This window comes from Phyllostomus discolor, chromosome 6 (assembly GCF_004126475.2).
Source record: "Phyllostomus discolor isolate MPI-MPIP mPhyDis1 chromosome 6, mPhyDis1.pri.v3, whole genome shotgun sequence".
NCBI classification, from domain to species: Eukaryota; Metazoa; Chordata; class Mammalia; order Chiroptera; family Phyllostomidae; genus Phyllostomus; species Phyllostomus discolor.
This window is the reverse complement of record NC_040908.2, coordinates 43523597-43549175: the sequence shown is the minus strand read 5'-3', so window position 1 is coordinate 43549175 and position 25579 is coordinate 43523597. Positions and strand designations below refer to the sequence as shown.

Sequence of the window (25579 nt, the reverse complement as noted above, 5' to 3'; positions counted from 1 at the left end):
ACTGCTCACTTTTTCCCTTAACCCTCATCAGAGGGTATTTTTTAAAAACTGATTTGAGAGAGAAAGAGAGAGAGAGAGAGACATCAACTTGAGAGAGAAACATTGACCAGTTGCCTCCCAAATGCACCCTGACTGGGGATTGAAACCACATCCTTTGGTGTATAGGGTGATGCTCCAACTAACTGAGCCACCCACCCAGGATAAAACTACTCATTTTTTTTTGCGAGAGACCTGCTAGTGTTGAATGGGAGGCATCCAGCAATAGCCAGGCATCACCTGTTGCAAGCCAAGTCAGTGATGGCCCCACAGCAGCTTTGCCCACCTGAGGGGGCCCACCCTGCCTCAGGGGGTCATGCTGGTTAAAAGTTAGAAAAAAAAGTCCAACTCAATCACCACAGATCATTTCCTGTGGAGTTAGAACTCCATCAATGTATGTCACTTCAAAACACAAGAAAGGAATAAAGGAACATGTAGACCCTAGTAGAAACACTGTATTCATTTTTGAAGACTACTATGTTTAAGGCAAATGTCATGCATACAAAACAGTCAGAGATGAATGGCACTTGAACAGTATGTACGATGCGTAACGAGAGAATAGTGAGGGGGACGTCTTCAGACATGAGAACAGTGGGATGTTCCCCCGCCAGACCACTCCTGGTCTGATTCCTCCTATGGGCTAAGAAACAGAGAAAAACAGCACCTTCTCCCTCCCAGTGGGAGGGGGAGTGATCACCATCAGGATTTTGTGTGGAAGAATGCTTCTTCAGGCCACGGCACTCTGCACGGCAGAGACCAGGTGCCGCCATGGGGTCTTACTGCTTTGCTCTAATTTCTGCGTTTTGTGAAATTCATCATTAGAAACAGGAAAATCTGATGCCAAAGTGACACAACTTGAAGTTCATTCACCTCTATCCAAACTCAGACTTGCGGGGATTGGAGCTAAAACAATATATACACACATGTATATATACATATATGTGCACATATAGCCATGAATGTGAAGAGGGAAAGATGAAATACATCAAAGCCTGAAAAGCAGTGAAAGTTCACCGCAGTTGGGAATCAATGGGACTGTCTCCTCCTTTGAAAACAGAAGGGTATCAGCAAGCTATAGTCAGAGGGTAACATGTTTCCAGGCACCTCTCAGCTCAGTTCCTGGCCGCTCCAGTCTCCACAGGTCATGGGACTGGCTTAGCAGGCGTCAAGATTTGGAGGGAGCTGGGCCAGCTCTGTGTGCATGGCTCTTCCCCACCCACCCCTCCTGCTCAGACATGGGCTGCTGATTTTTAAATGGCGAAGCTCAACTGTCTCTGTCCCATCTGCCCATACTCATTACAATGGGACTCACATCTTAATGGAGCGCCCCCCTTCTGTAGGGCCTGGGTGACAGCCACACCACAGCAACAGGGAAAACAAGGACATGAACGAGGGTTAAAGTTTGGGAGCTTTGATGGTGTGGCAGGAACAGTGAGTGTCTGGATCTGGGAGTCACAGGCAGGTCTGGTACCCAGAAATGCAATGAAAGGTGAGGTGGTTAATTCATGAACAGTCACAGGACATCAGGAAGAGGCTGCCTTGGATGTTGTCAAGGAGCTACAAGGAGAATGGAGTGACAAAAGTGGCTAAAGCACACAGAGAACAAGTCCTGCTCCTAACAGCTGTCTTCACCTGGAGAGCTATGCCTCTGTGGAAAAAGGAATCACTTCAGTAAAAAGTAAGAGCACAGGGGTGTTAGCACTTGATATCCAAGAAGTGAAATGGTTGTCTTCACAGATTCACTCAGTTTGCCTCACCAAATCCCTCCGAGGTAGGTTAGAGGCAGGTGACATTGGTCCCATTTCACAGATGGGGTAAAGTGAGGCCCCAGGACTCGCTGCAGGCCACACCATGGATCCACACCAACAGCCTCCGTGACATGGCAGTCTTGTGCCTTTTAGGTCTTCTCTGTCACTGGTCACACTGGTCTTCTCTGTAAGACCCCTCACTTCGATTCAAACCAAGCCCATAGGTATCTGGAGGAACACGGGTGTCTGGCTTATAATTTCAAACTTTGATATACTGGCAGGAAAGGAAACCACATCCAAGGAGATCAACCAAAACCAGGGGATCTGGGGACTTGGAAATGGGGACAGTCCACCCCAGTTAGTGTGTGGGTTTGCATTTTTTAATTTTAACTTTTATTTATTTTTTATTTTTACTTTTGCCAGAATGCAGTATTTTAGGGAGGGCTAGTTAAATTGATTGATAAACCAACCAGGGTCCCGAAGGTAATGGCCACATCACACATCCCCAGAAGACAAGGCATCTGTCTGTCCTGTTGCCAAGTCAGAGTGGGTGGGGATAACACGAGACTTGTCAGAGGCCCAGGTCACGGAAGCTGAAAACTTCCCCAAGGCTGGGACGAGAATGGGGACAGTTACATGTGTGTATTCTGTCCTGGTTAGGTTGCTTCCCTTTCCCCTGCAGACTGCATTCCGCCTCCTTTCTTTGACCTCAGAATTTACATTATTACTTAATACCACTGACCACAGAACCCAGCAGCCCTAACATCGCTAAAACGCACCTGATTATTTCTAACTTGACAATGTGCAGTGCCTCCAGCCCACCAGCAACCCTTGAACCAGAAGCCAGCTGCACCTAGTTGTAGCACAAACTCCAACACCTTGAACCCCAGCTCAGCGAATTTCAGCCAAGGCTAAGAATTTGGGCATTTTTCCAATTACTATGGCTCACAAGGCAATGTGACAGATGACTGCAATCCCCCTAGGTTTGCTGGGAAAGCAGCCAAGCAGAGTGACTGGGTGTAATGAAGGGTGCTTCTGCATTTTCCCAGGCCTTGACCATCAGGTCCCTATGAGCCTGTTATTTCCACCAGCCTAGCAGCTTGAGGGTGTATTTCAAACAGAGCCTGGTGCACATACAGTTTCAGAATCAAACTGAATGTCAGTGTCCCAGTTCTCAGGAAGCAGTTCTGGCTGGGAAGCCCAATGCCTGTGCTGAAAAGTGATCCTCAAACCAGTCACTGGGCCAGTGCATTGCCCAGGAGGCTAAAGTCGGTGAGGGTGGTAGGCGGGGCCTGTGTCCGGTGGCTGGGATGATAGGGTGGGTACCACCCCTGGCAGGCAAGCCCGAAGCCCAGCCCCATCACAGAACCGACTCCTTGGATTCCAGTTCCGAGGTGCTGGCAGTAGGGCCAGCGGGGTTCTGGTGTGTCACCAGAGGTGACGTCTCCTCTTCTGACTTGCAGTTGGGGACGGCTTCCACTTTCACCTCACTCAGCACCTGCTCCCCTCTCTTCACTGCCTTCTGATTCAGGTGGTGGAGAATGCCTGCACCCAGGGCATCCCCTTCCACATTCACCACGGTGGTGGTACGGTCCCTGGTGGGAAAAGAGAGGTAGGCATTACAGCCCACACCAGCTGGGACTACCGTGGGGCAGCCCCGACACTGGAGGCTGAGGGCTGCGGAGCAGCTGTGACCCGGAGGGGCCCTGCTGTTTCCTGGCCAGCATGCTGCTATGGGCAGAAGGCCTCCCTTTACTCTAAATGCTTTCTTTGAATATTTTTTCTTATAAGAGTAATAGATACTCATTGTAGAAAACTTGGGTGGGGGGAAGGTAAGTATAAAGAAGAGAAGAAATCCCCCTCCCACACTTCACAACTCTGAGTGAATCAGTATTAACATTTGATCATTTCCCTCCAGTCCTCTTTCTGTGCACGCACTTCGGGTGTAACAGACACCATCATCTAAAAATCCTGTCTAATGGGGATGGATGGGAGTGCAGACTCGGTTTTGTGTCCAGCTGTTCTTCTTCCTTCTCATGTCAACACTGAATCTCTACTGAATATCGATCTTCATATGCATTCCATGGCTGTTGGCAACACCACCTCACAGAAGACAGCACTGTCCTTTCCAGAAGCTGTCTTCCCATAGATTAGCCCAATAACCACCCTCCCTCCACGGAGCTCAGAGGAGGTATTTCCCCATTTTTAATGGAAAAAAAAATGTGAAGTCGCTCCTTGCCTGGAGCGACTGCCCTGGAGTTAGAGGCCACAGAGAGATGGAGGGCTCATGTGACTTCAGGTCTCTATCGGGCAGCCCATCTGGTGCCCTCGTTCCCTCTTCGGGGCTGAGCACCCATTAAATGCCTGCCTGCCCCAAGAAGATGAGCAAGGAGATGGACCTCTGACCCTTGACCCTTGACTCTGGTTCTGTCCAACTCACCAGCTCAGGAACTGAGTTCTCTCTGATGAGTTGACAATGCAGGCCTCTTGCACATTTCACCCTCATTGCTCTGATGATCCATAAGGATTCTGAGAAGCCCCTTTAAGTTTCTAGGGCTAAGAGAAAATGCTGGGAGCCACCCTCTCTCCCCCACCACTGTGCACAGAGCTGAGCCTGGTGCTGAGCCGCAGTGTGGAGGTTTTCTCACACCGTGCTATGGCTAGCTTGGTAAGCAGTATCTTTCTTCCCTGATGCTCACTGAATGCTTTCCCACATGCCTGGAACTCTTCCATGTGTTGTGCATCTGCAAACTCAATCTCCACCACAACTCTGGAGTAGGTCCTATTATCGTTCCTATTTCATAGTTGAGCAGAGAAAGCACAGCACAGTCCAACTGCATGACTAGTAAATGGCAAAGCTTGGATTTGAACCCAGGTCCACAGGCTCTAGGGCTCATTTTCTCATCCATATGCTCTACTGTACAGCTCTAGTACCTCAGCTAACCTTCCCTATAAAACAGGTATTGTTCATACCTGAAAAAGGTGTTGTGCAACTCAAGGGGATCAACACTCAGGCAATGTTTTCTGTCTGTACAGGAGCCTGCCGAAAGCAGTCTGGACCACAACTCCTTCCTAACATTTGCTCCCCTGAGCCCAAGCCAGGGCATTCCCATTAGCTGGGTTCATCTTCTTTCCCCTCAGGTCAAGGGCTACATCCTTGAAGGCTCATGGTGGCAATGGCTGTGATTCCCATGTAGCTGGCAATTTGCAGATTTTTGTGACCCCTGAGCCCGTGCTTTCCGGAATGCTCTAAACAAGTTCTTGGTAATCATATTTCATGACTGTTCATGAGCCTCTGACTGTCATATTGTTTAGTTTTTCCCAGCTCTAAATTTTGCCTTGTCAGCTCAGCTGTGGGCTCCTTCACAAGGCAAGGAGCACGTTTGAGGTTTCCCCACCTGCCTCAGGCCCAGTGGCGTGCCAAGCTCCTGGGAGCTCAACAGAGTTTGTTTTGTTCGATGCCCATAGGACTTGCTACTTACACAATCCAGTCCACAGCCAGGATCAGAGAAAGATCACGAGTGGGCAGCCCAATGGCCTCCAGGATAATGGCAATGGTGAGGACCCCTCCAGCTGGCACGCCTGCTGCTCCAACACTGGACGCTGTGGCCGTCACTCTAGGGGATGGCACAGCAGGGTCAGCCATTAGCACAGAGCATGGGGGTGGGGCACAGAGACATGCAGGACATGGCAGCCTTGGCTTGGAAACTGAAAACCACATCACCCTAGATTCTGCCAGATGAGCCACTCTCTTCAAGTGATGGATTCATGCTATCCTCATTTCATAAACAAGACACCCAAGTCCTGGTGAGACTGGTGATTATGAGGTTTTTCAAAGGAGACCTCAAGAAATACTTCAAGCTGTGACCCAACCCTGAAGAGGAAGGAAGGAGTAATGAACTTACAGAATCGTGAAAATCTGTCCTGCTTTCAGCTCTATGTTGTTGAGCTGAGCGATGAACACCGTGGCCACACACTGGAAGATGGCTGCCCCGTCCATGTTCACGGTGGCCCCGATGGGGAGAATGAACCTGCTGATCCTCTTGTCCACGCCATTGTTTTCTTCAACACACTTTATCATGGAGGGAAGGGTTGCTGAGCTGGAGAGAAACAACCAACCATGAAGACAGTCTTTCCAAGGGTAACATTACTCGGCTCAGACTCTGGAACACAACTATTAGCACCATCCTAGTTTCTGGCTTTTTCTCCTTGAAATAAAAGAAAAATCAGAGTTGTTTCAAAGTTTCTCTCACAACATGGGGTTTTGTCAACTCCCAAAGTATTCAAAATCTGACTCTTTCGATTTGCCTGTTGTATTGTTTACCTGGATACACCTGCTCCAAATTTCTCAAGAGCCACACATTGCCTTGCAGTACAAAGTGTTCTCAGGAGAATGAAGAACTGCTCACTCCATGTGCGCATCTCCCCTCTTGAATTCCCCCCTAAAGTACAAGGCGAACTGTGATTTTTTTCTTCCTTTTAGGCCAAGGGGGAAATGGCTCTGAGAATTTGGAAAGAGTAACTGTGTTCGTAGGAAACTGAATAAATGAGACTTGTTCTTTCCAGTCGCCTCCGCGGGCTGCACAGAGGGTGGCGGGTGCAGCTGAGAAGTAGGTTTGTTTCTGTCTAACCCAAAGAAACAGACCTTTTCAATTCTTTTCACCACCACTATCTTGTTACACAAATAGTCCTTCAGGATGTAAGGAAACATGCAGCAGAGAGGCAAAATCTAAACGTGAGAATGAAACAGTGTGTTGCCATCCTTTGAAAGATTTCTTTAATGTATTTGGAAAGTCCATTTTTCGGGGAAAGATTTCCAGTAATGATTAGGTGCATCTCTTGTGCTAAATTAAATAATCCTAGAGAACTGAACATCCACTCCTCACTATGATGCCTTGGTCTTGTTTTCTAATTCATGTATCCAGAGGGAGATCTGAACAGGTATCCTTCTAGAAACATCCCTACAATGCATTTTGAGTTAAGTGGCTGCCTTCTTTTACTCTGGCAAAGGTCTAATTAATTAGAGTGAGCACACACAGTTCCTATGGGCTAAACCATGATCAGGTTGACCACCAAGAAGCCAGAAGGAGAGGAGGCAATTCCTCAGTCTGACAATCACAGCTCTGTTTCTGTAAGAGCTGTGGGGCTGGTAATACAAAAAATAAGGTAAGACTAATTTAGAGGTTTTTTTATAATTAGATTATATTAAGATTCCAGTTGTGCGTCTACCATTGGACTCACCTGGTTTCATGTTAATGCAGCTCAGAGCCGTCAAGGGCACCCAAAATCCACTCACCTGGAACAGGTGGCAAATGCTGTCGCAAATGGTGTGAGGAGGCCCAGGAGGAACCTGAATGGGTTTTTTCGTGTGAAAACAAAATAAATAAGTGGTAGAACAATTCCTCCGTGGATAAAATGGCCCAATATCGATGTAAAGATATATTTGCCAAGGCTTGTCACTAGCACGACGATGTCCTTCATTTCCACAATCTTGCTTCCGACCAGGAACATGATGCCCACGGGCACATACCTAGGGCATGAGCACAGGGCCCTTGTCAGTAAGGATGATGTGATGGGGAGGGGGCTGGGAGATGCAGGCCCTTCCTGACCCAACACAGCGACTCTAAACTAGGCAGTCTTCCTCTCCCCCTAGAACCACCCTAAGGAATGGAAAGGAATGGGTCCATTTTACAGGCTATGAAACTGAGTAAATTCACACGATACATCACTATGGGTAATGGAGTCAGGATCAGAATCCAGACTTCTTCCCCCTTGGGTATACTATGTCCTTAAGAGATGGAAATTACCAACCACAGGGGCTCCCAAGTGGAAGGCAAAGAAGTTCAAGATCAAAGCCTCTGAGAACTTTGTTATGAGAACTTAGAAACACAAAAGACTAATACCTATTTCATAGAACTGAAACAAAGCTTTGTGAGGTTTTAAGTTCTTTGTGATTTGGAAAACATGATTCCGTGGGGAAAAGCCACTAACAATGACCCTCTGGGAATGTTCCTGGAGTGTGAAGATTTTTTTTACTGGCAGGATGAGAAGAAGGAAGGGAAGGAGTAAACTAGGGGAGCTACAAGGAACAAGTCAGTTATTTTGAATTTCATATATATTGAGGAAGAATTTTTAACCATTGACTAACCATTAGTATATAGATACTAATGTCACATAGTTCAAATTTCACCTAATATTTGCTCAGGGTGAGTAGTGTAACGTCTCCTTTCCGCCCCTGGCCCCCAAGCCCCAACCAGTCTCCCTCCCCAGAGAAAGCCAATGTCACTGCTTTCTCGAGTTTTCTTACCAGTGTTATTAATTCTAAATTCCATAGTAACATATGACTATATTCTCCTTTCACAAAATTAAAACAACTGATTAGGCCAAAATCCTTTTTTTAAGTGCCACCCTCAAGCCAGACCCCTCCTCAGATAACCACTCCTACTTTCTATACATTTATTCATTTTTTAAAATTGATTATAGAGAGAGAGAGGGAGAGGGAGAGAGAGGAAGAGAGAGAGATACTTGTTCCATGTATTTATGGATTCGTTAGTTGATTCTCTCTTTTTTAAGATTTTTTAGAAAGAGGGGAAGGGAGGGAGAAAGAGAGGAAGAGAAACATTGATCAGTTGCCTCTTGCCCACCCCCATCAGGGACCTGGCCCGAAACCCAGGCACGTGCCCTGACCAGGGATCAAACCTGCAACCTCGGTGTATCAGGACGACACTCTAATTATCTGAGCCACCCGGTCAGGGCACACTTTCTATGCATTTAGATACACAGGTATGTATTTAAATTGGTATGTTTATTTTTAACACCACATTATCTCTCTTGAGATCTTTTCATATAAATACATAGACATCTACACTGGCATGTTTTTTATCATGGTAAAATATGAGTAACATAAAATTTACCACTTTAATCACTTTAAGTGCACATTTTAGTGGCATTAAGTACTTTCATATTGTTGTGCAACTGTCACCACTGCCCATCTCCAGAGCCCTTTCCTCGTCCCAGCCTGAAACTCTGTGCTCACCATCACTGACCCCCATGACCCCCTCCCCCGTCCTGGTGACCGCTGTTCTACCTTCTGTCTCTATGAATTTGACTGTTATAGGTGCTGCTTATAAATGGAATCATACAATAATATTTGCACTTTTGTGTCTGGCTTATTTCACTTAGCATGTCTTTAAGGTCCATGCATGTTATAGCATGTGCTAGAATTTCATTCCTTCTTATAGCTGAATAATATTCCATTGTATGTATACACCACATTTTGTTCATCTAGTTGTCAATGGACATTTGGCCATTTCTACTTTTACTTTATTATTTTAAAATATTATCCTCAGAACCCAAATACTATAAATTACTTTGCTGCTGCCCAGCTGATGGACATTTAAATTGCTCCCAGATTTCCATCATGAAAAACAACGCTTTGGACAGGCCTCTTTGTGCACTACGGGCCTTTGTGCTCCAGGCAGAGACACCGAAAAATGGAAGTGCTGAGTTATGAAGTGTGCATGTTTTAAATTTTAGCAGATACTAACAAATGGCTCTCCAAAATGGCTGTGCCAGTTCACATTCCCACCAGCTATCCAGGAGAAAAATCCTTTCCCTGCACCACTGGTTTCCGTCCAAGCATGAGTTTGCCCCCAGGCATGTGCAGCAGTCTGGAGGCAGCTTTGGTTGTCACAGCTTTGGGCAGGGGGTGCTACTGGCATTGAGTGAATTAGAGGCCTGGGATAGCACTAAATATTCTACCATGCGCAAGGCAGCCCCCCACAACAAAGAATGATCTGGCCCACAATCAGCAGAGCTGCTGTTGAGAAACTGTCCTCACCCTTATCAGTGCCTGATGAAACCAAACTTTTCATGTCCTTGAATAACCTGGTTATTCAGGTTTCCTCTTCTGTGAATTGTTTGCTCACATACCTTTTCCATTTTGTAGTAGTTCATTCAGTCTTTCTTCTTTTTCAGTAATCAGAGTCTATATTAGTGTTTCTCAAACTATCTTTGGTAAAAGACTGGTTAGTTTCTATCCAGGTAGGTCATGAACCAATATTCTTATAAATGAAAGTAAAAATAAAATATTAGAAAAATGATCATGTGTTTGGGTATTGCAGCAATATAACATCGCTATAGAAATTTCTTTTTTTTTTTAAATATATTTTATTGATTATGCTATTACAGTTGTCCCATTTCCCCCCTTCTCTCCCCTCCACCCTGTACCCCCTCCCACCCACATTTCCCCCTATAGTTCATGTCCATGTGTCATATTTATGAGTTCTTTAGTTTCTACATTTCCCGTACTATTCTTGCCCTCCCCCTAATTTCAACCTACATTCTATGCTACTTATTCTCTATACCTTTTCCCCCTCTCTCCTCCTCCCACCCTCCTGCTGCTAACCCTCCATGTGCCCTCCATTTCTGTGGTTCTGTTCCCGTTCTAATTGTTTACTTAGTTTCTTTTGGTTTTGCTTTAGGTGTGGTTGTTGATATTTGTGAGTTTGCTGTCCTTTTACTATACATGTCTTTTCTTTATCTTCTTTTCTTAGATAAGTCCCTTTAGCATTTCATAAAATAAGGGCTTGGTGATGATGAACTCCTTTAACTTGACCTTATCTGAGAAGCACTTTATCTGCCCTTCCATTCTAAATGAGAGCTTTGCTGGATAGAGCAATCTGGGATGTAGGTCCTTGTCTTTCATGACTTGGAATATTTCTTTCCAGCCCCTTCTTGCCTGTAAGGTCTCTTTGGAGAAATCAGCTGACAGTCTGATGGGAACTCCTTTGTAGGTGACTGTCCCCTTACCTCTTGCTGCTTCTAGGATTCTCTCCTTCGTTTTTACCTTGGCTAATGTAATGATGATGTGCCTTGGTGTGTTTCTTCTTGGGTCCAACTTCTTTGGGGCTCTCTGAGCTTCTTGGATTTCTTGGAAGACTGTTCCCTTTGCCAGATTGGGGAAGTTCTCCTTTATTATTTGTTCAAATACGTGCTCAATCTGTTGCTTTTCCCCTTCTGATTCTGGTACCCCTATAATTCGGATATTGGAACGTTTAAAGGTGTCTTGGATGCTCTTAATCTTTTCCTCAATTTTTTGAATTCTTATTTCATCATGCTTTCCTGCTTGGTTGATTCTATCTTCCTTCTGGTCCACTGTATTGTTTTGAGACTCATATTCCTTCCTTTCACTATTGGCTCTCCTCCGTGTGTCTTCCTGCATTTGTTTTATGGTACTCTGCATTCTTTCATCTAAATTTCGTCCAAAATCCACCAGTTCCATGAGCTTTCTGATCACCAGTGTTTTGAACTGTGCATCTGATAGATTGGCTAATTCTTGGTCGCTCAAAAGGATGAGTCCTGGGGGACTGATTTGCTCTGTTGAAAACATGGTTGTATTTTTTTTTTTCTTTTTTCCGGCCTGGTTGCTCTTGTTACGGTGGGGGGACGGAGCCTTAGGTGCTCACCGGGGCTGGGCACCCCGTCACTAGACTGTGACGTTATATGTGGGGTCGGGGAGGGAGCGGGAGTGGGGCGGTAGAAAACAATGGTGGTAGTTCCGTTCTCCTGGACTCAGACCCTTGTCTGGGCTTCCGGGCTGCGAGCTCTGCCCTGGTCCACAATCGCTGCCCCTCTGGGTCTGCCAGCCGCAGCTTGCGTACTCAGGGATCACCGCTGCCTTCTTGCCCGCCCGATGGCTTTTGTGCCGATTTCGCGCCAAACCTTCCCCCGACCTCCGCGCGCCGCCGACCGGAGCCAGCCCCGCGACCGGCTCGTCTTCTCCTACCAGTCCGGATGAACGCGTCTACTTCAGCTTCTTGGCTGCCCGACTTCCATTCAGATAAATCCTCTGCCGGATCTGGGTGTTATTCTGATAGTAAATTATTGTTGAAAATTATTGGTTTTCTTATCTTGGTTGTACGAGGGAGGTACGGTGCGACCACCTATTCCTCCATCTTGCCGGAAGTCCAGAAATTTCTAAATACTTATGCTCAATTCCCTATAAATCTAATTGCAGATAGAAAAACAGTTTGTGAGCTGGTACTAGTCCTTTGGCTACTAGTGCTTTGAGATTGTGCGTATGGGTGTATACATATACATACTATATGCAAATGCATATCATTCTCTCCCAAGCTTTGTCTTTCAACTATGTTTAAGGTATCTTTGCATGCAAATGTTTTATATTTTGATATAGTCAAATTTAGCAGCTTCCTATGGCTTTCAATTTTTGTATTTTGTTTAGGAAGACTTATTCCTTCTTTCTGCTTCCTCCCTAGAGACTTTAATGCATGGGTTGGCACTATGAGCTTTATTGAAACATAGCCAGACTCCTTCTATTACAAATTGTCTATGGTTGCTTCTGTCCCACAATAGCAGAGTTCAGTAGTTGCGTGAGAGACTGTAGTCTGCAAAGTTTGCTGACCCTGTATTTAATCCACTGAGGAGTTACTTCTGTGAATAGTGCAGGTGAGGCAGGTGCTTTCATACTGGAGTAGGTAGTAGTGAAGGACAAAAGCCAAAAGAGCTGCTGCTGAAGATCCTGCCCCACCTGGTTGAGATCCTTTAACTAGAAAAGACATTTGAAACTCCAGTTCTGTATGGGATGTACCTTCTGGACCAAAGATCTCCCACTGCAATTAGGCACTCAGCAGGAGATTTTGTTTATTTGTTTTTTTAAATCCTCACCTGAAGATATGCTTATTGATTTTAGAGAGAGAGGAATGGGGAGGGGCAAGAGAGAGAAACACTGACGTGAGAAACATGGATTGGCTGCCTCCCCTACACACCCTGACCAGGGATTGAACGCACAACCTTATGGAGTCAAAGGGTGATGCTCCAACCAACTGAGCCATGTGGCCAGGGCTCAGCAGGAATCTTGGACAAAAAACCAAAACAAAACAAAAACAACAACAACAACAAAACAGGAAAGAACCTGAACTGTGATGAAGACACTTTTTCCTTCTGTATTTCTCTCCCAAGAACAAGAGTCGTATGAACAGAGTTTCACGTTTGCAGTGGTAACAGTCAAACTGGACTGTGTGGTTGTGCAAAATAAACACCACCAGTGTTGGCTCTGGACTTGGCCTCCCACCTAATCACAAGCTTTCCCACCAAATTTCAGGCTTCTCTCCTAGAATCAGTCCAGGTGCCATCAAGAGAGAGAAGTTCTGGGATATTGAAGGGTTGACAACGAGGAAAATGCTCTGTGCATAGAAGGACAAGCGAGTTCCTCGGTAACGCGTAGGTTTGGCCACAGAAGCGCGGCTCCAGTGAAACAGCGCGGTGAAGCCGACGAGGGACTGCCACCGGGACTGGGATGATTTCTGAGAAGTGACTTTGAGGGATCAGGCCAAATTTTCACCTTTTAGCCAATAATTAATCCAATAATTTTTACGAAACGATTACATTTTCATTGCTATTACATACAAAAACATTAATGTAAAAAAGAGATAATTCCAAGTTTATATATTCACAGGGTGAAGGTGGATCTGTCTTCCATGTTGTGAAATTTCATAGTGAGGGTCCCTTTGAAGCTCAAAGTCTATCATTTTAAGATCAATAAGCCTTATATTACACAGCAGAGAGCAAACATATGAAATTCATTGCTCCACAAGATGATATGGGCATTGCATGTACAATGGGGTGACGGTGGGAACCCACATATAGATCTCTGATGACAGAACCAGAGGGGTCACTGTGGGTGCAGAGGAAATAATGGTAACTGTGGCACACGCCCGAGGTCCTGGACAAGAGGAGAAACTGCCACCACCGCCATCACACCCTGTACCAGGACTGACCCGGGTTGTATCAACCACATACAGAGCCCTTGGCTAGGTGGTGACCCCAGGCATGACCTAGGACAACAGAGTCAGGCTCTTTCCTGGATGGCAGGAGAAACAGGAGAGAGAGTAGGAGGTGGGGAGGGGGCACTACTCACCACATAATCCATGACACCAGCACCATTGTCGCCTCATTGAAGGCATTGAAGAAACGGATAAGCTCTTCTCCTTCAGGGCCGAGTTTCTTTAAGGCCACTCCTAACACCAGGGCGAAAAGGACCAGTCCTAAAATGTTCATCCCTTCAATCTCGGTGCCAATGGGGATCTGCAGGATCAGAGCAAACACGGGGCCTGAGTTTACAACAGATGGATGAGACCTAGAGGCGCATTTGCCTTGTGTCTCCACTGGACTGAAACACTATGCCCAGGATGAGAAAAGGCTCATATTTTCTTAAACCTCTAGTGATTTCACAAATCAAGGGGTAGGAAAGTCAAGGGAGGATGGAGTCTAACGATACAGAAAGTCAACAAGAATTTCACTGAGGTGTTAACTCTGACAGCTGCTCAAAATTGGTATAGGTTGAAGCAGAAAGCAGTGAGCTCCGTGCTACTAGATATTCAAGCAGATTTTGACAATGACTTCAAATGCTGCTTTTAAAAGGAGAGCTGTTTGGTGAAAAGTTCCTTCAGATCAAGAGTCAATGATTCACCTCGTAAATGTCAACAGATGCTTGGTGGCTAGGCTGTTACAATGGCCTCCTGGCTGACAAAGTTCCCAAAAGATGTTTCAGGACTGGCAGGGGTATTTTCAGGATATTTGTTCCTAAATCACTGACTTCAAATGTACAGAAAAAATGTATTCTTTTTTTCCCAGTAATGTTGAATCTCACCACTGAAAGCATGTTAGTCACTTAATTCCATCAAAACATGGTATGGAATTCTGAACAGGAAACGTACGTCAGCAAGGTAAAAACAGAAAGAACATTTTTGCCATAGTTCTAGTGCCAGCTCTGATATCAGATAACTTATCTGGACTTCAGGTTCTTCATCTGCAAGATGAAGTGAATTGGACTAAAGTAGCAGCTTTTTTTTTCTTTTAAGTAGAGCTTTTCCTTCAATCAAAGAAAGGCTGGTAGCACTCAGCACCCTCAGCCCCGGGGAGTATGTGTGTGGGGGCAGGGAAAGAGCAAAGTAACTCCCTTTTCCCACGACATTCTGTGGCCGGGCTGAATGATCCTAGAGGTCCCTCGTCCCTTCCTGTTCTCATGACCTGGCCCAGTGTCCGGCAAACAATTGGAACTCAAAAAAAAATGTGTGAATGAATAATGGCTAGAGTAAGTTAAGCCCCTAAACAATTTTTATATGCCTGTTAAATCACCTGTTAATTATATATTAGGATAGCAGACAGGGTTTTATAAAATATTTTTGAAGAGGACATTAGTTCCAATTAGATGAAATAGATCCACTAAAGATTCCAAAGCTACAGACACTGGCCTTGACCACGTTGGTGAAGAAGCAGACCCAACCCATGTGCTTTGAATAGTCTACCCAAACCCCAAAGTTTTCAGCCCTGCTGAGAAACAGCTGCGCTATGTATGCTCCTTCAATTAAGAAGCATTATTTGCTTTATAAGTATTCCTCACCAGTGATTTTACAAAGAGCTTTACCTTTTCAAGGGTTATGTTTCCAGTGTTCATGCCGTAGGCCACCTCTTTATAATCCGTTGCATACTGCGAGCGAGAGAAAGAAACCCACTGTCAGTTCACAGGGGATGCGGAACCCAGAGGAACTGGAGGACTGTTGGGCCTTTTGCTGTTCTGGCATTATTCACTCCAAGTGTTGGGGGCACTGCTCAATTGGTTGGTCTGACCAGGGTCTCTGAAAACTATACAAAAGCAACTTGAGACCAAGGCAGCAAGTGTTTCAAGAGGCCTCTGGGTTATTTAGGGACCCAAGGACACAGGGAGAACTTTATGTCCTTTGGACAATGGTTTGTAGGTCTGTCCAATTTCATGCTGATAGTTTGACATTTCGAACAGCTGACTGCTCATATTATTTGGAGAACCTTGGTATTAATTCTATAATGCCCAAGTCCATTTTTCAATTTGTCATTTTATTTTGATCCATTTATTTATGCTCCACTTTGTTCCAGAACTTGTGTGAGTGGACTGCTTTTCAGACTTGGTTTCTAAATGTCCTGAGCTTCCACTCTCCAAAGCAAAGGATGTGAGGCACGATGGAGTTTCCTGGCGGAGTCTTGCAGGAGACCCACCTCTCAGAAGTAAAACACCTCTCCAGTCTCGGCCCTATAGTTGACCTCACACGCTTCTGCACAATGCACGAGGGTGTCTCCCTGTGGCAGCATGTACTGTCGAGGGTGATCTGTTATGAAACGCCTTCCTGACCTTTTCTATGGACACCTGGCTTCTGAACTGTCAAGAGCAGCCCATTAGGAGGGACAGACACGGAGGCCTGCTTTGTGTGAGCCTGTGAGGAGCTCTGGTCTCCCTCAGCTCTGATTTACTGAGCTTTCAGACAGGCAGAGCTGTTTAGTGGCCCTGTGATCAAGGAAAAACAAAACCCACTTCACAGCGACAGGCACTGAAACCCCATAAATCTGTTCTTTTCTTTTAGAAATTTTTTCTTTATTGATTGATTTTAGAGAGAGAGAGGGAGGAAAGGGAGGAGAGACACACACATACACAAACAGAGAGAGGGAGAGAGAGATATTAATTTGTTGTTCCACATATATATGCATTCATTGGTTAATTGTGTGTGCCCTGATCAGAGACTGAACCCACAACCTTGGCATACAGGGACCATGCTCTAACCAAGTGAGCTATCTGGCCAGGGCTTTTAAAAAAATTTTCGTTGATTGATTGGAAAGGGAGAGAGAAATCTTTTCTTTTTCTCCTACCTCATGTTATATATACAAACCACAGCTGTGCTTATATGCAGATTTGTTGTTTTTTGAAAAGAGAAAGGCTGTAAGTAGAAACAGAAAAGCCTTTGCTTAAAAAGAACCATCAGGGCCCTGGCTGGCGTAGCTCAGTGGATTGAGCGCGGGCTGGGAACCAAAGTGTCCCAGGTTCGATTCCCAGCCAGGGTACATTCCTGGGTTGCAGGCCAGAACCCCCAGCAACTGCACATTGATGTTTCTCTCTCTCTCTATCTCCCTCCCTTCCCTCTCTAAAAAATAAATAAAAAAAAAAAAAAAAAAAAAAAACCATCAGATTAGTTGATGTCATCTAGACCTTTATATTTCTTCTCTGTGTAAAGCAGGGCCGTGGGTTACTGGCACTATTGCTAAAATTAGGGGAAAACTAGAAACGCCCTGAAAGCCCATCCATAAGAGACCAGTGGAGCGAAATTATAGTACACTCATACAGTGGGATACAGGCAGCAACATTGTGCAGAGGATATCTCCTAACATGAGAAAATCTTCACAATATGCTGCTTAAAAAAAGAGTTTGCAAAAGCTATGTGAAGTATGTGCACATGCTAACAATATGTGTAGTATAATGAATTTTAAAACAATTTTTATTGTTGTTCAATTACAGTCCCATTACTCTCCCCTGCCCTATCCACCCCTACCTCCAGCATTCAACAGTATAATGATTTTTAAAAACATGTGGGAACTCATGGAAGAAACAGATCTAATGGACATATACCAAAATAAATGTTCATGGGTAGCTGTAGGTGGTGGACAAGGGTGATTTTTATTTTGTGTTCTTCTGCTTTTTTAGACTTCACTTAAATTTTTTTTGCAATGAGCATATATCACTTTTAGAGTCAGAAAATAGGTAAAATTGTAATTTAAAATACTCTAAAACACTTAAGAGAACCCCAAAATGTGATTTGAGGGTATTGCTCAGGTGATGTGAAAAAGATATTGGAACCACTAGCATATTTTAGAAAAATGTTGGTTTTTTTGTTTTGTTTGTTTTATCCCAGAGGCCCATCTATGAAACTTAGCCCAATGTTACCGGGTTTTGTTGACAACACTAGCTCTCCCTGCTCCTCCTTACCTAAGTCTACAGCAGTAATCTATACCTCCCCCACTCCTGTCAAAATTTCACGTTTTTAGCAAAGAATGAAGCCTTACCGTTCGAAAAGCTGCAACCACAAGATTTGAGGGGAACAAGTTTCTGTTGGAAAAGTAAGCATTTCATCAGTGTTCTGAAAATTCAGCATTCAAAGTATCCACTTTAAGATGCCCCTTCTGACGGCCTAACATAACGGTGTTCCTCCTCTGCCCGCCTCCAGCAGTCATTGTGGTCTTCTGCTCGTCCAGACGCCCAACTCTGTTTTGGCTCCTGCGGCACAGTAGATACCTGAGCGCACCAGTTTTCATCTCTTCCCCCTCCTGGTACTACTCCTTGATATTTGGGCTTACCTGTGTTCAACCAGACCAGAATAACTGCATTACTTTCCTTTCCCCAAGAGGTTAAACCCTGTTCCCGTGGTTTCCAGCAGGGAGTGGTGCTGTCCCCTAGTGAAATCCTTGGGAGTGTTTTTGTTGTGGTAATAATAGGGGTGGAGGGGGTGTTCCTGGAAGTGGGGGAGTTGTGTGTAGGCGAAAGTGCCAGGTCCCAGCCATTCATTCTGCTAAGCGTTAAGCCAAGTGCCATACAATAAACAGTCTGAAGGCTGTCATGTGTTTTGATATCCTATATGACATACCTGCAGACAAAACCTTACAATTAGCTAAGCCTAAACTAACCTCCAAACAAGGTAGTTTTTGCATAATTTGAACATACAGTCATACCTCGGTACTCGTAGGCTCCAGAACGTGTCAAACCCTGTACTTGTTGCATTTGGGCGAGGGAAAAAACGTTTCAGCACTCGGCGCTTGCTCGGGACTCATCACACTTGCTAGAACTTGCATGAGAACTTGTATAAACTTGCTAGAACTTGATGCTGCCCCGCAGGAGAAAATGCTTCATCATTTGGTACTCATTGGTTTTGGCAACGGTCATGAGTTCCAGAAAGAATTAACAACAAATTCCGAGGTACCACTGTATACTGAATTTTCTAGGACTGCAACTACTGTGTAAAATATGGGATAATTACCTTTTGTTTTGTTCAGAATATTTCCAAGAATTATTCATCTTTCTGGAAAAATCACATCACCCACAGAAAATTGTAGGATTTGAGTCCTTAATCGCACATGTTGTTACGTACCAGTCTGTATTTATAGCTGTGTCCTTAACGTCTAAATTCAGAAGCAAGCACCTAACCAGTTTGTTTTACAGCATTTACCTATTAAACACATTTTAAACGAGATTTTATTTAGTTTTAGAGAGAGAGGAAGGGAGGGAGAAAGAGAGAGAGAGAGAAACATCAATGTGTGGTTGCCTCTCACGTGCTCCCTACTGGGGACCTGGCCCACAACCCAGGCATGTGCCCTGGCTGGGAATGGAACCAGCGACCCTTTTGTTCACAGGCCTGCACTCAATCCACTGAGCCACACCAGCCAGGTCTAAAACACATTATTTTTATAAATTACTCTTTTGTCTTTTATATTACAGTTAAGTCATGTTAATGTTTTTAAATTATGTATGTAGGTAAATCTTATTTATGAATTTTATTTCATGTTAAGCAGAGCAGTAGTGCCAATCGAGTTAAGCTATGTTTTAAAACCGAAGTCTATTCATGCAAGCAGTTTTTACTGAGTCTCCTTTTGGTCAGGCTCTGTGCAGGGTTCTGGTCTTGAAATATGAGAAAATCCCACCGGCATTCTGTTTGTCCTATCCACTTCCTGTAAGAATAAGGCTAGAAGAGCAAACAGCTCTGGACCATCCTTTACAATTTGTGCCAAGTGTATGCACTAATCCTTACTCCTATGGCTGATTTGTTTACCTAATGCTAGAACCTCTAGGCAACTATTTGCTTTATGTTTGATTTCAGAGGGAGGCGGGTCTGACTGTAACCCACCTTAGCAGCGGATTTGGAGATGTCCTATTGGAAGCCACACGTGTGTGTAATATCCTCCCTTTGAGTATGGATAGGGCCTATGACTTGCTTAATTTAGCCAAAAGAATTGTGCTAAGGGCCCTGGCCAGTGTGGCTCAGTTGGAGTGGCATCCCATAACCTAAAGGTTGCAGGTTCGATTCCTGGTCAGGGCCCACAACTAGGTTGCAGGTTGGATCCCCTCTCTGAAAGCAATGAAAAAAATGTCCTTTGGTGAGGATATGGGAAAAAAAAAAAAAGAACAGAGCAAAGGTAATGGGATATCACTTGCTGACATCTTGTGAGAAGACTCTCTTTACTGCCTCCAGGCTTGCTTGCATGTTTGATGGAACAAGCTGCCGCACTGGGCGGGCCCTTGTGGAGAGAGACAGGGTGTCTTCTGGCCAACAGCCAACTAGGAACTCAGGTGCCAGTCTGAACTTCAAGGACCCGAATTCTGCCAACAACTGTGTGACCTCAGAAGTGAATCTATCCCTGCTGAGCCTTTGGAGGAGACCCCAGCTGTGGTCAACACCTTGATGGCAATTTTGTAAGAGACTCTAAAGCAGAAGACTCAGCTAAGCCATGCTAAGATTCATGACCCTATGTGAGATAATTAGTGCATGTGATTGTAAGCTGCTAGTTTTGGTAACTCATTAAATTTGTGCATTAGATAACTAATATACTGGCCAACAAAGTTAATGAGATGAAAAACAACTTTATTACACTCAGGGTGCATCTGCAAGAGAGCCAGCACGCAGAGACTGCAGCATGGCATTTTCCAAACCTACTCTGTCTATGGAACCAGATGGCATTGAACATGTTTAGAGAATACCAGCTAGTACACCCCTGCATTTAAGCAGACAACATGTGATCTTCAGTTGGATTAACCATTACAAAATGGTGATGACTAAATACCAGTCCTTTACAAGCATATTTATCTTAAAGAAAAGGTAGAAAAAGACTAGCAATGTGTATTAACTATTCCTTAGTGTATAGATGAATAGCAACTTCCCTTTGCCTATTATTTCCATTACAAAGCACCTTTCTTACCTATGTCAACCTTGTGACGTAGGTTTGGTGTCTCATTTCCATTTGCTATACTAGTTAGAAGCAGAAATAGGTTCTGAGCCAAGATTCCCCTGTTCTACATGCACTGGATGACAACCCTCAATAGCCCAGGACTGAGCTGGGTTCTCTTCCTAAGAGGGCAGGGAAGATGGGGAACATGTTGGGTTAAAGATCCCCCATCTTTCCCATGAGGAACGACATCCCTTGGAAGTGCCTTGCATCCTTTAGGGATCAGCAGATTCCTCAGTTGGCACAAGCACAGCCTTTCCCACAACCTTGAAACACACTCTCTTCCAAAGAGCACACACTGTTTGTTTAAACCCTGCTGCTGGCCTGCCTGGTCTCTTTAGCGTGAGCAATAACCCAATACTGTCTCACCCAGAATAGACCCTGACCCTATCCCAGAACTTCTAGACCAAACAGCCACTGACACACCGACCTGCTTTCAGACAGTCTACAGTATCCAGTCTACAAAATCCAGTGGGAACAGAGGCACAGACAATACTAGAGGCAAAACAACAACTCCTGCCAAAAAAAATCAGCTTCCTAAGAAAAAAATGTGTTTTGGCAGTTACTTATAAAGCTACACATACACTTACCATACGACCCAGCAATTCCATTCCTGGATATTTACCCAAAAGAAATGAAAATATGTCTGCAAAAAGGACCTGTATGTTTAATAGTCTTATTAATAATAGCTCCAAACTCAAATGTCCAAAAACAGATGAAGGGACACATGATAAATCCTCACAATGGAATCCTCCCAGGCAATACAAAGAACTCAGCTACTGATATATGCAACCCAGATAATCTCAACAATATTGTGCTGAGCAAAAGAAGCCAGACAAAGAAAAGTACATGCTGAATGATTCCATTAACATGAAACTCTAGTAAAAGCAAAACTAATCTGTAGTGACAGAAAGCAAACCTTTCTATCCAGAACTTCCTGGGGCTAGGGGTGGAGAGTGGGGAATGCTGGGAGAGGTCACAGGTGACAGGACTGTTCAGCGTCTGCACTGTGGTGACTGTTAAATGAGCTCTCTGCATGTCAAAACTCACTGGCTTTTATACCTAAAATGGGTGCATTCCACTGTATGTAAATCATACATCAAAATGGTTAAAAAGTTTTAAAAATACAGTGCTAACTGCAAAGGAAAAAAAGCATTCAATAGGATGGCTGAACTTTCTTCAGGTTATATGGCTCAGCTCTCTGATGTTATTCCCTGGAAAGAGACAGCCTGGGGGCTGCGAGCTGAAGCTCACACACCCACAAAATCACATTCCTTTCCCTTGGTCCCTCTGGTTGCCATGGACTTCCTGTCCATAATTAGGGGCAAGGAACTGAGGCTGTGGGAGTAAAGCAAAACGTCTGAGAGATTGTCTTTGGTTTTGTATCTGAAAAGTCATCGCCGCACCTGAAGTCACCTAGGGTTTCTCCTATGCTATCTTCTAGTTTCATAGTTTCACCTTTTATAGTTAGGTCTGTGATCCATTTTGAGTTCATTTTTGTGAAGGGTGCAAAGTCTGTGTCCTGATTCATTTTTTTGTACAAGGACGTCCAGCTATTCTGGCACCATTTGTTGAAAAGATTATCTTTTTGCAATTGTATTGCCTTTACTCCTTTGTCAGAGATCAGTTGACTGTATTTACGAGAGTCTGTTTCTGGCTCTCTATTCTGTTCCATTGATCTATTTGCCTGTTCTTACGGTAGCTTTATCATGTCTTATAGTCAGTTGGGTAGTGTCAGTCCTACAACTTTGTTCTCTGCACTCTTCTGAACCCTCTCTCCTTTAAAACACAGATGCTGCTGTGAAATCTGGGTTTTTCTTACTCCTGAGCTCTCAGGGATCAGCTGCCTGTCACGCAAGCTCTGCTCCCAGGGCTCTGACTTCAGGCATTTTCCCTTATCTCCTCACTTTCACACACTATCTTTGGGGTTTTCAAAATAAAAAAACATTTGAGCTGGAAGGGATCTTAGTGGTGACTAAGTTCAACCCCCTCATTTGGCACATGGTGACCCCAAGGCCCTGAGACATTAAATTGATACATCTGGCATTCACATGATGGTTAGACCAACACCATCAGAGAGAACTTTCTATATTCGTGCTGTCTCATATGGTAGTCATATGGCTATTGAGCAAATGAAATATGGCTAGTGTATCGGAGGATCCGAATTTTAAATTTTGTTTACATTGACAATTTAAATATTTAAATGTAAATAGCTACTGTGGCTAGTGTCTACCTTATTAGATAGTGCAGACCTGCAGTACTGAGACCCAGAGTCCGGGAGGCAGGGGGACAAGTGCGTACTGCTCCAGGGCACTCAGCTTCACTGGCTGGTAGGGCGCTCCTAGCTACCGAAATCTACATCTTCTTCAATTCTCAAATACTTCCCCTTTCTGTTGTTGGATCCCGAGAAATTTAGTTGAATTAAATAATACCAGATACACATTAGACCAAAGTTTCTCAAACATTAGTAGCCTGTGAAATTAAACATATTGGCTCTAACCAGCATTTTATAAAAGATATACTACATTAGACAGAATGGAAAATATTGGCACTTCAGATGTTGTTTTGAGACACTGTTGTTCATGTTGAGTATGGGAGGCTCAGGGTGCATATACATAGATGATTACTTTATTATTTTATTTTATTGTTGTTCAAGTACAGTTGTCCCCATTCCCCCCCCCCCCGCACCCCCCCACTGTAGATGCCATCATTTTAAATGTATGTCTTCTTTCTTGTTCCCCGGCCATCTCGGCGGCTGCTCTTGGTTGGGGGCCATGCTGCACCTAAGGCAGGAAGATGCTGGCCACAAAGAAGACGAAAGAGTTGCTGGAGTTGGTCAGCTCTAGGCTCCAACTTGTTACGAAAAGTGGAAAGAATGTGCCAGGGTACAAGCAAATTCTGAGGATGATCAGAGAGGGCAAAGCAAAACTGGTCATCCTCACCAAACTGCCCAGCCTTGAGAAACTCTGAAATAACTTTCTATGCCACGTTGGCCAAGACTGGTGTCCATTGCTACAGTGCAGTAATAGTAAACTGGGCCCGGCGTGTGGAATATAATACAGAGTGTGCACACTGGCTGTCATTGATCCAAGTGATATCTGATATCATTAGCAGCATGCCAAACAGATTGGTGAGAAGTAAATCATGCAAAAATTTTCTTTAATAAAACTAGCCAGAGCTTGGTTTTCAAAAAATCTATTTCTTATAGTGGGTTAAAGCCAAAAACATTTGCAAAAATGCCAAGGCCACACTACTAAATCCAGAGACGCAAATGAGAACAAATTGGGAGAGAATGAATTGACACGCCTTTCCAGTGCTATAGCAGTCTCTGGATACGTCACTTAAAACAAACAAAAAAACTGGTACGGCCCTGGCTGGTGTGGCTCAGTGGGTTGAGTGTGGACCTGTGAACGGAACATCGCCAGTTTGACTCCCGGCCAGAGCACATACCTGGGTTGTGGGCCAGGTACCCAGCTGGGGGCGTGCAAGAGACAACCAGCTGATGTTTCACTCACACATCAATGTTTCCTCTATTTCTCCCTCCCTTTCCCTCTCTCAAAAACAAAACAAAACAAAAAAACAACAAAAACCATAGAGCTTTAGTTAGCGGTACTATGCAGACTCATGCAGCTCACAGGATGAAAAACTTCATAATGTTCCTTCTTTCTACATCTGCTACTATTTACTCTTCTTATTCTATTGTGAAGGGTAGTAGCATTTCCCTGTTTTATGTGAGAAGAATGTAAAACACTGTATTTTTGCTTAGGTATTTTTTTGTTCCAGAGTATTTCCTTTAAGTTCAAAAATTCTTGACTAAATTTATGAAAATTTCAAAGGCTCTTCAGAACAGGATATGGCTCACACCGTATACATCTGATATTTGTTCCTCCTTGTGTTTATTGTCCGAGTCAGTTAACAGGGTTGTGCTCCTTCTGATCTTGGTGCCCCCCAGGGGCTGGGAGCTGAGGCGGGGCTGGGGTCACGCTACTGCGACAGCAGGGGGTGGGGGAGTAATCGACCCTCTTTTTAAGGCCCACATCCAGTTTTAGATTCCAGCTGGAAAGGCAATTGCTGGGCCCCTGCGGTGGGGGACGTTTTAGGAAATAAGGCTGAGAACAGTACTCATTATCTGTATGCAGTAGCCTGAGAGGCTGGAACACACCAGAACATTAGCAAGGCACTCAAATATTAACTCATTTATTCCTCATGACAAATCTAGGTAGTAGATACTAACTATTATTAGCTTCATTTTACAGAAAATGAAACCGAAGCATCAAGAGGCTAAATGACTGGTCCATATAGCTAGTAAGGGGTAGAGCTGGATTTGAACCCAGGTAACTGACGTCAGTGTCTCCTCTTAATCACTGCCCACACTGCCTCTCTGGGTGTATGTCCTTTTCAGTGCCTGAACTATTCAGGCAGTCTCGTGGATAGTAGAAGGAATGGTGCTGAGCTAAAACCTTTTTTAAAAAATTACAAGCTACCATTTTAGTGAGTAGTTTGGCTGAGAAACCTCCATTAATTTGGATCCTTGTTGGTTTGCTAAGAGTCTTCATTTTGCCAATAGAATACAGATACATCGGCATAGACCAAACAACCTGCCATGGCCAACAGTAAAGAGAAATTATTCACTAGTCACTTTCTCAACTGTGATCTAGGGGCTAATGTTAGACCTCAGTCTCCAATAGGTTTCTTTGTACCTGCTGAAGAAATGGGTTCTTTGCACCTTGGGAAGGAATGTAAGTTTCTCACGCCTCCCTTGGTGAAGGGAAAGGCTCATAGCACACTCTACTATTGATCAAATTAGCACAAGAGAAAACATAACTTTAAAAATCAGGCAACAGGCAAACCCTCAGTCGTGCTCACTGGGCAAGTGGCAGCAGCCTGATAGACTTCTGCAAAAGACACCGGCCTGGATCTTTCTTCTGGCTGCCAGTGCAGACAGAGCCTCGGCCCAAGAGCTGTCCCTTCCTGCCTCCTTT

General features: G+C 44.4%; 1 protein-coding gene across 1 annotated transcript in view; it reads right to left on the bottom strand.

The window, feature by feature from the left end:
- Nucleotides 1-476: 476 nt before the first annotated feature.
- The window catches only part of SLC1A4 (solute carrier family 1 member 4), a 29484-nt gene continuing 4381 nt past the window's right edge, over nt 477-25579 (bottom strand). The window contains exons 2-8 of the mRNA XM_028516521.2: nt 17670-17712; nt 15232-15294; nt 13723-13889; nt 7081-7314; nt 5690-5884; nt 5267-5401; nt 477-3379 (exon numbers count right to left, since the gene is read on the bottom strand). Of these exons, the coding sequence (XP_028372322.1) occupies nt 3145-3379; nt 5267-5401; nt 5690-5884; nt 7081-7314; nt 13723-13889; nt 15232-15294; nt 17670-17712 (1072 nt within the window). The 3' untranslated portion in view covers nt 477-3144. The remainder of the gene's footprint in view (nt 3380-5266; nt 5402-5689; nt 5885-7080; nt 7315-13722; nt 13890-15231; nt 15295-17669; nt 17713-25579) is intronic.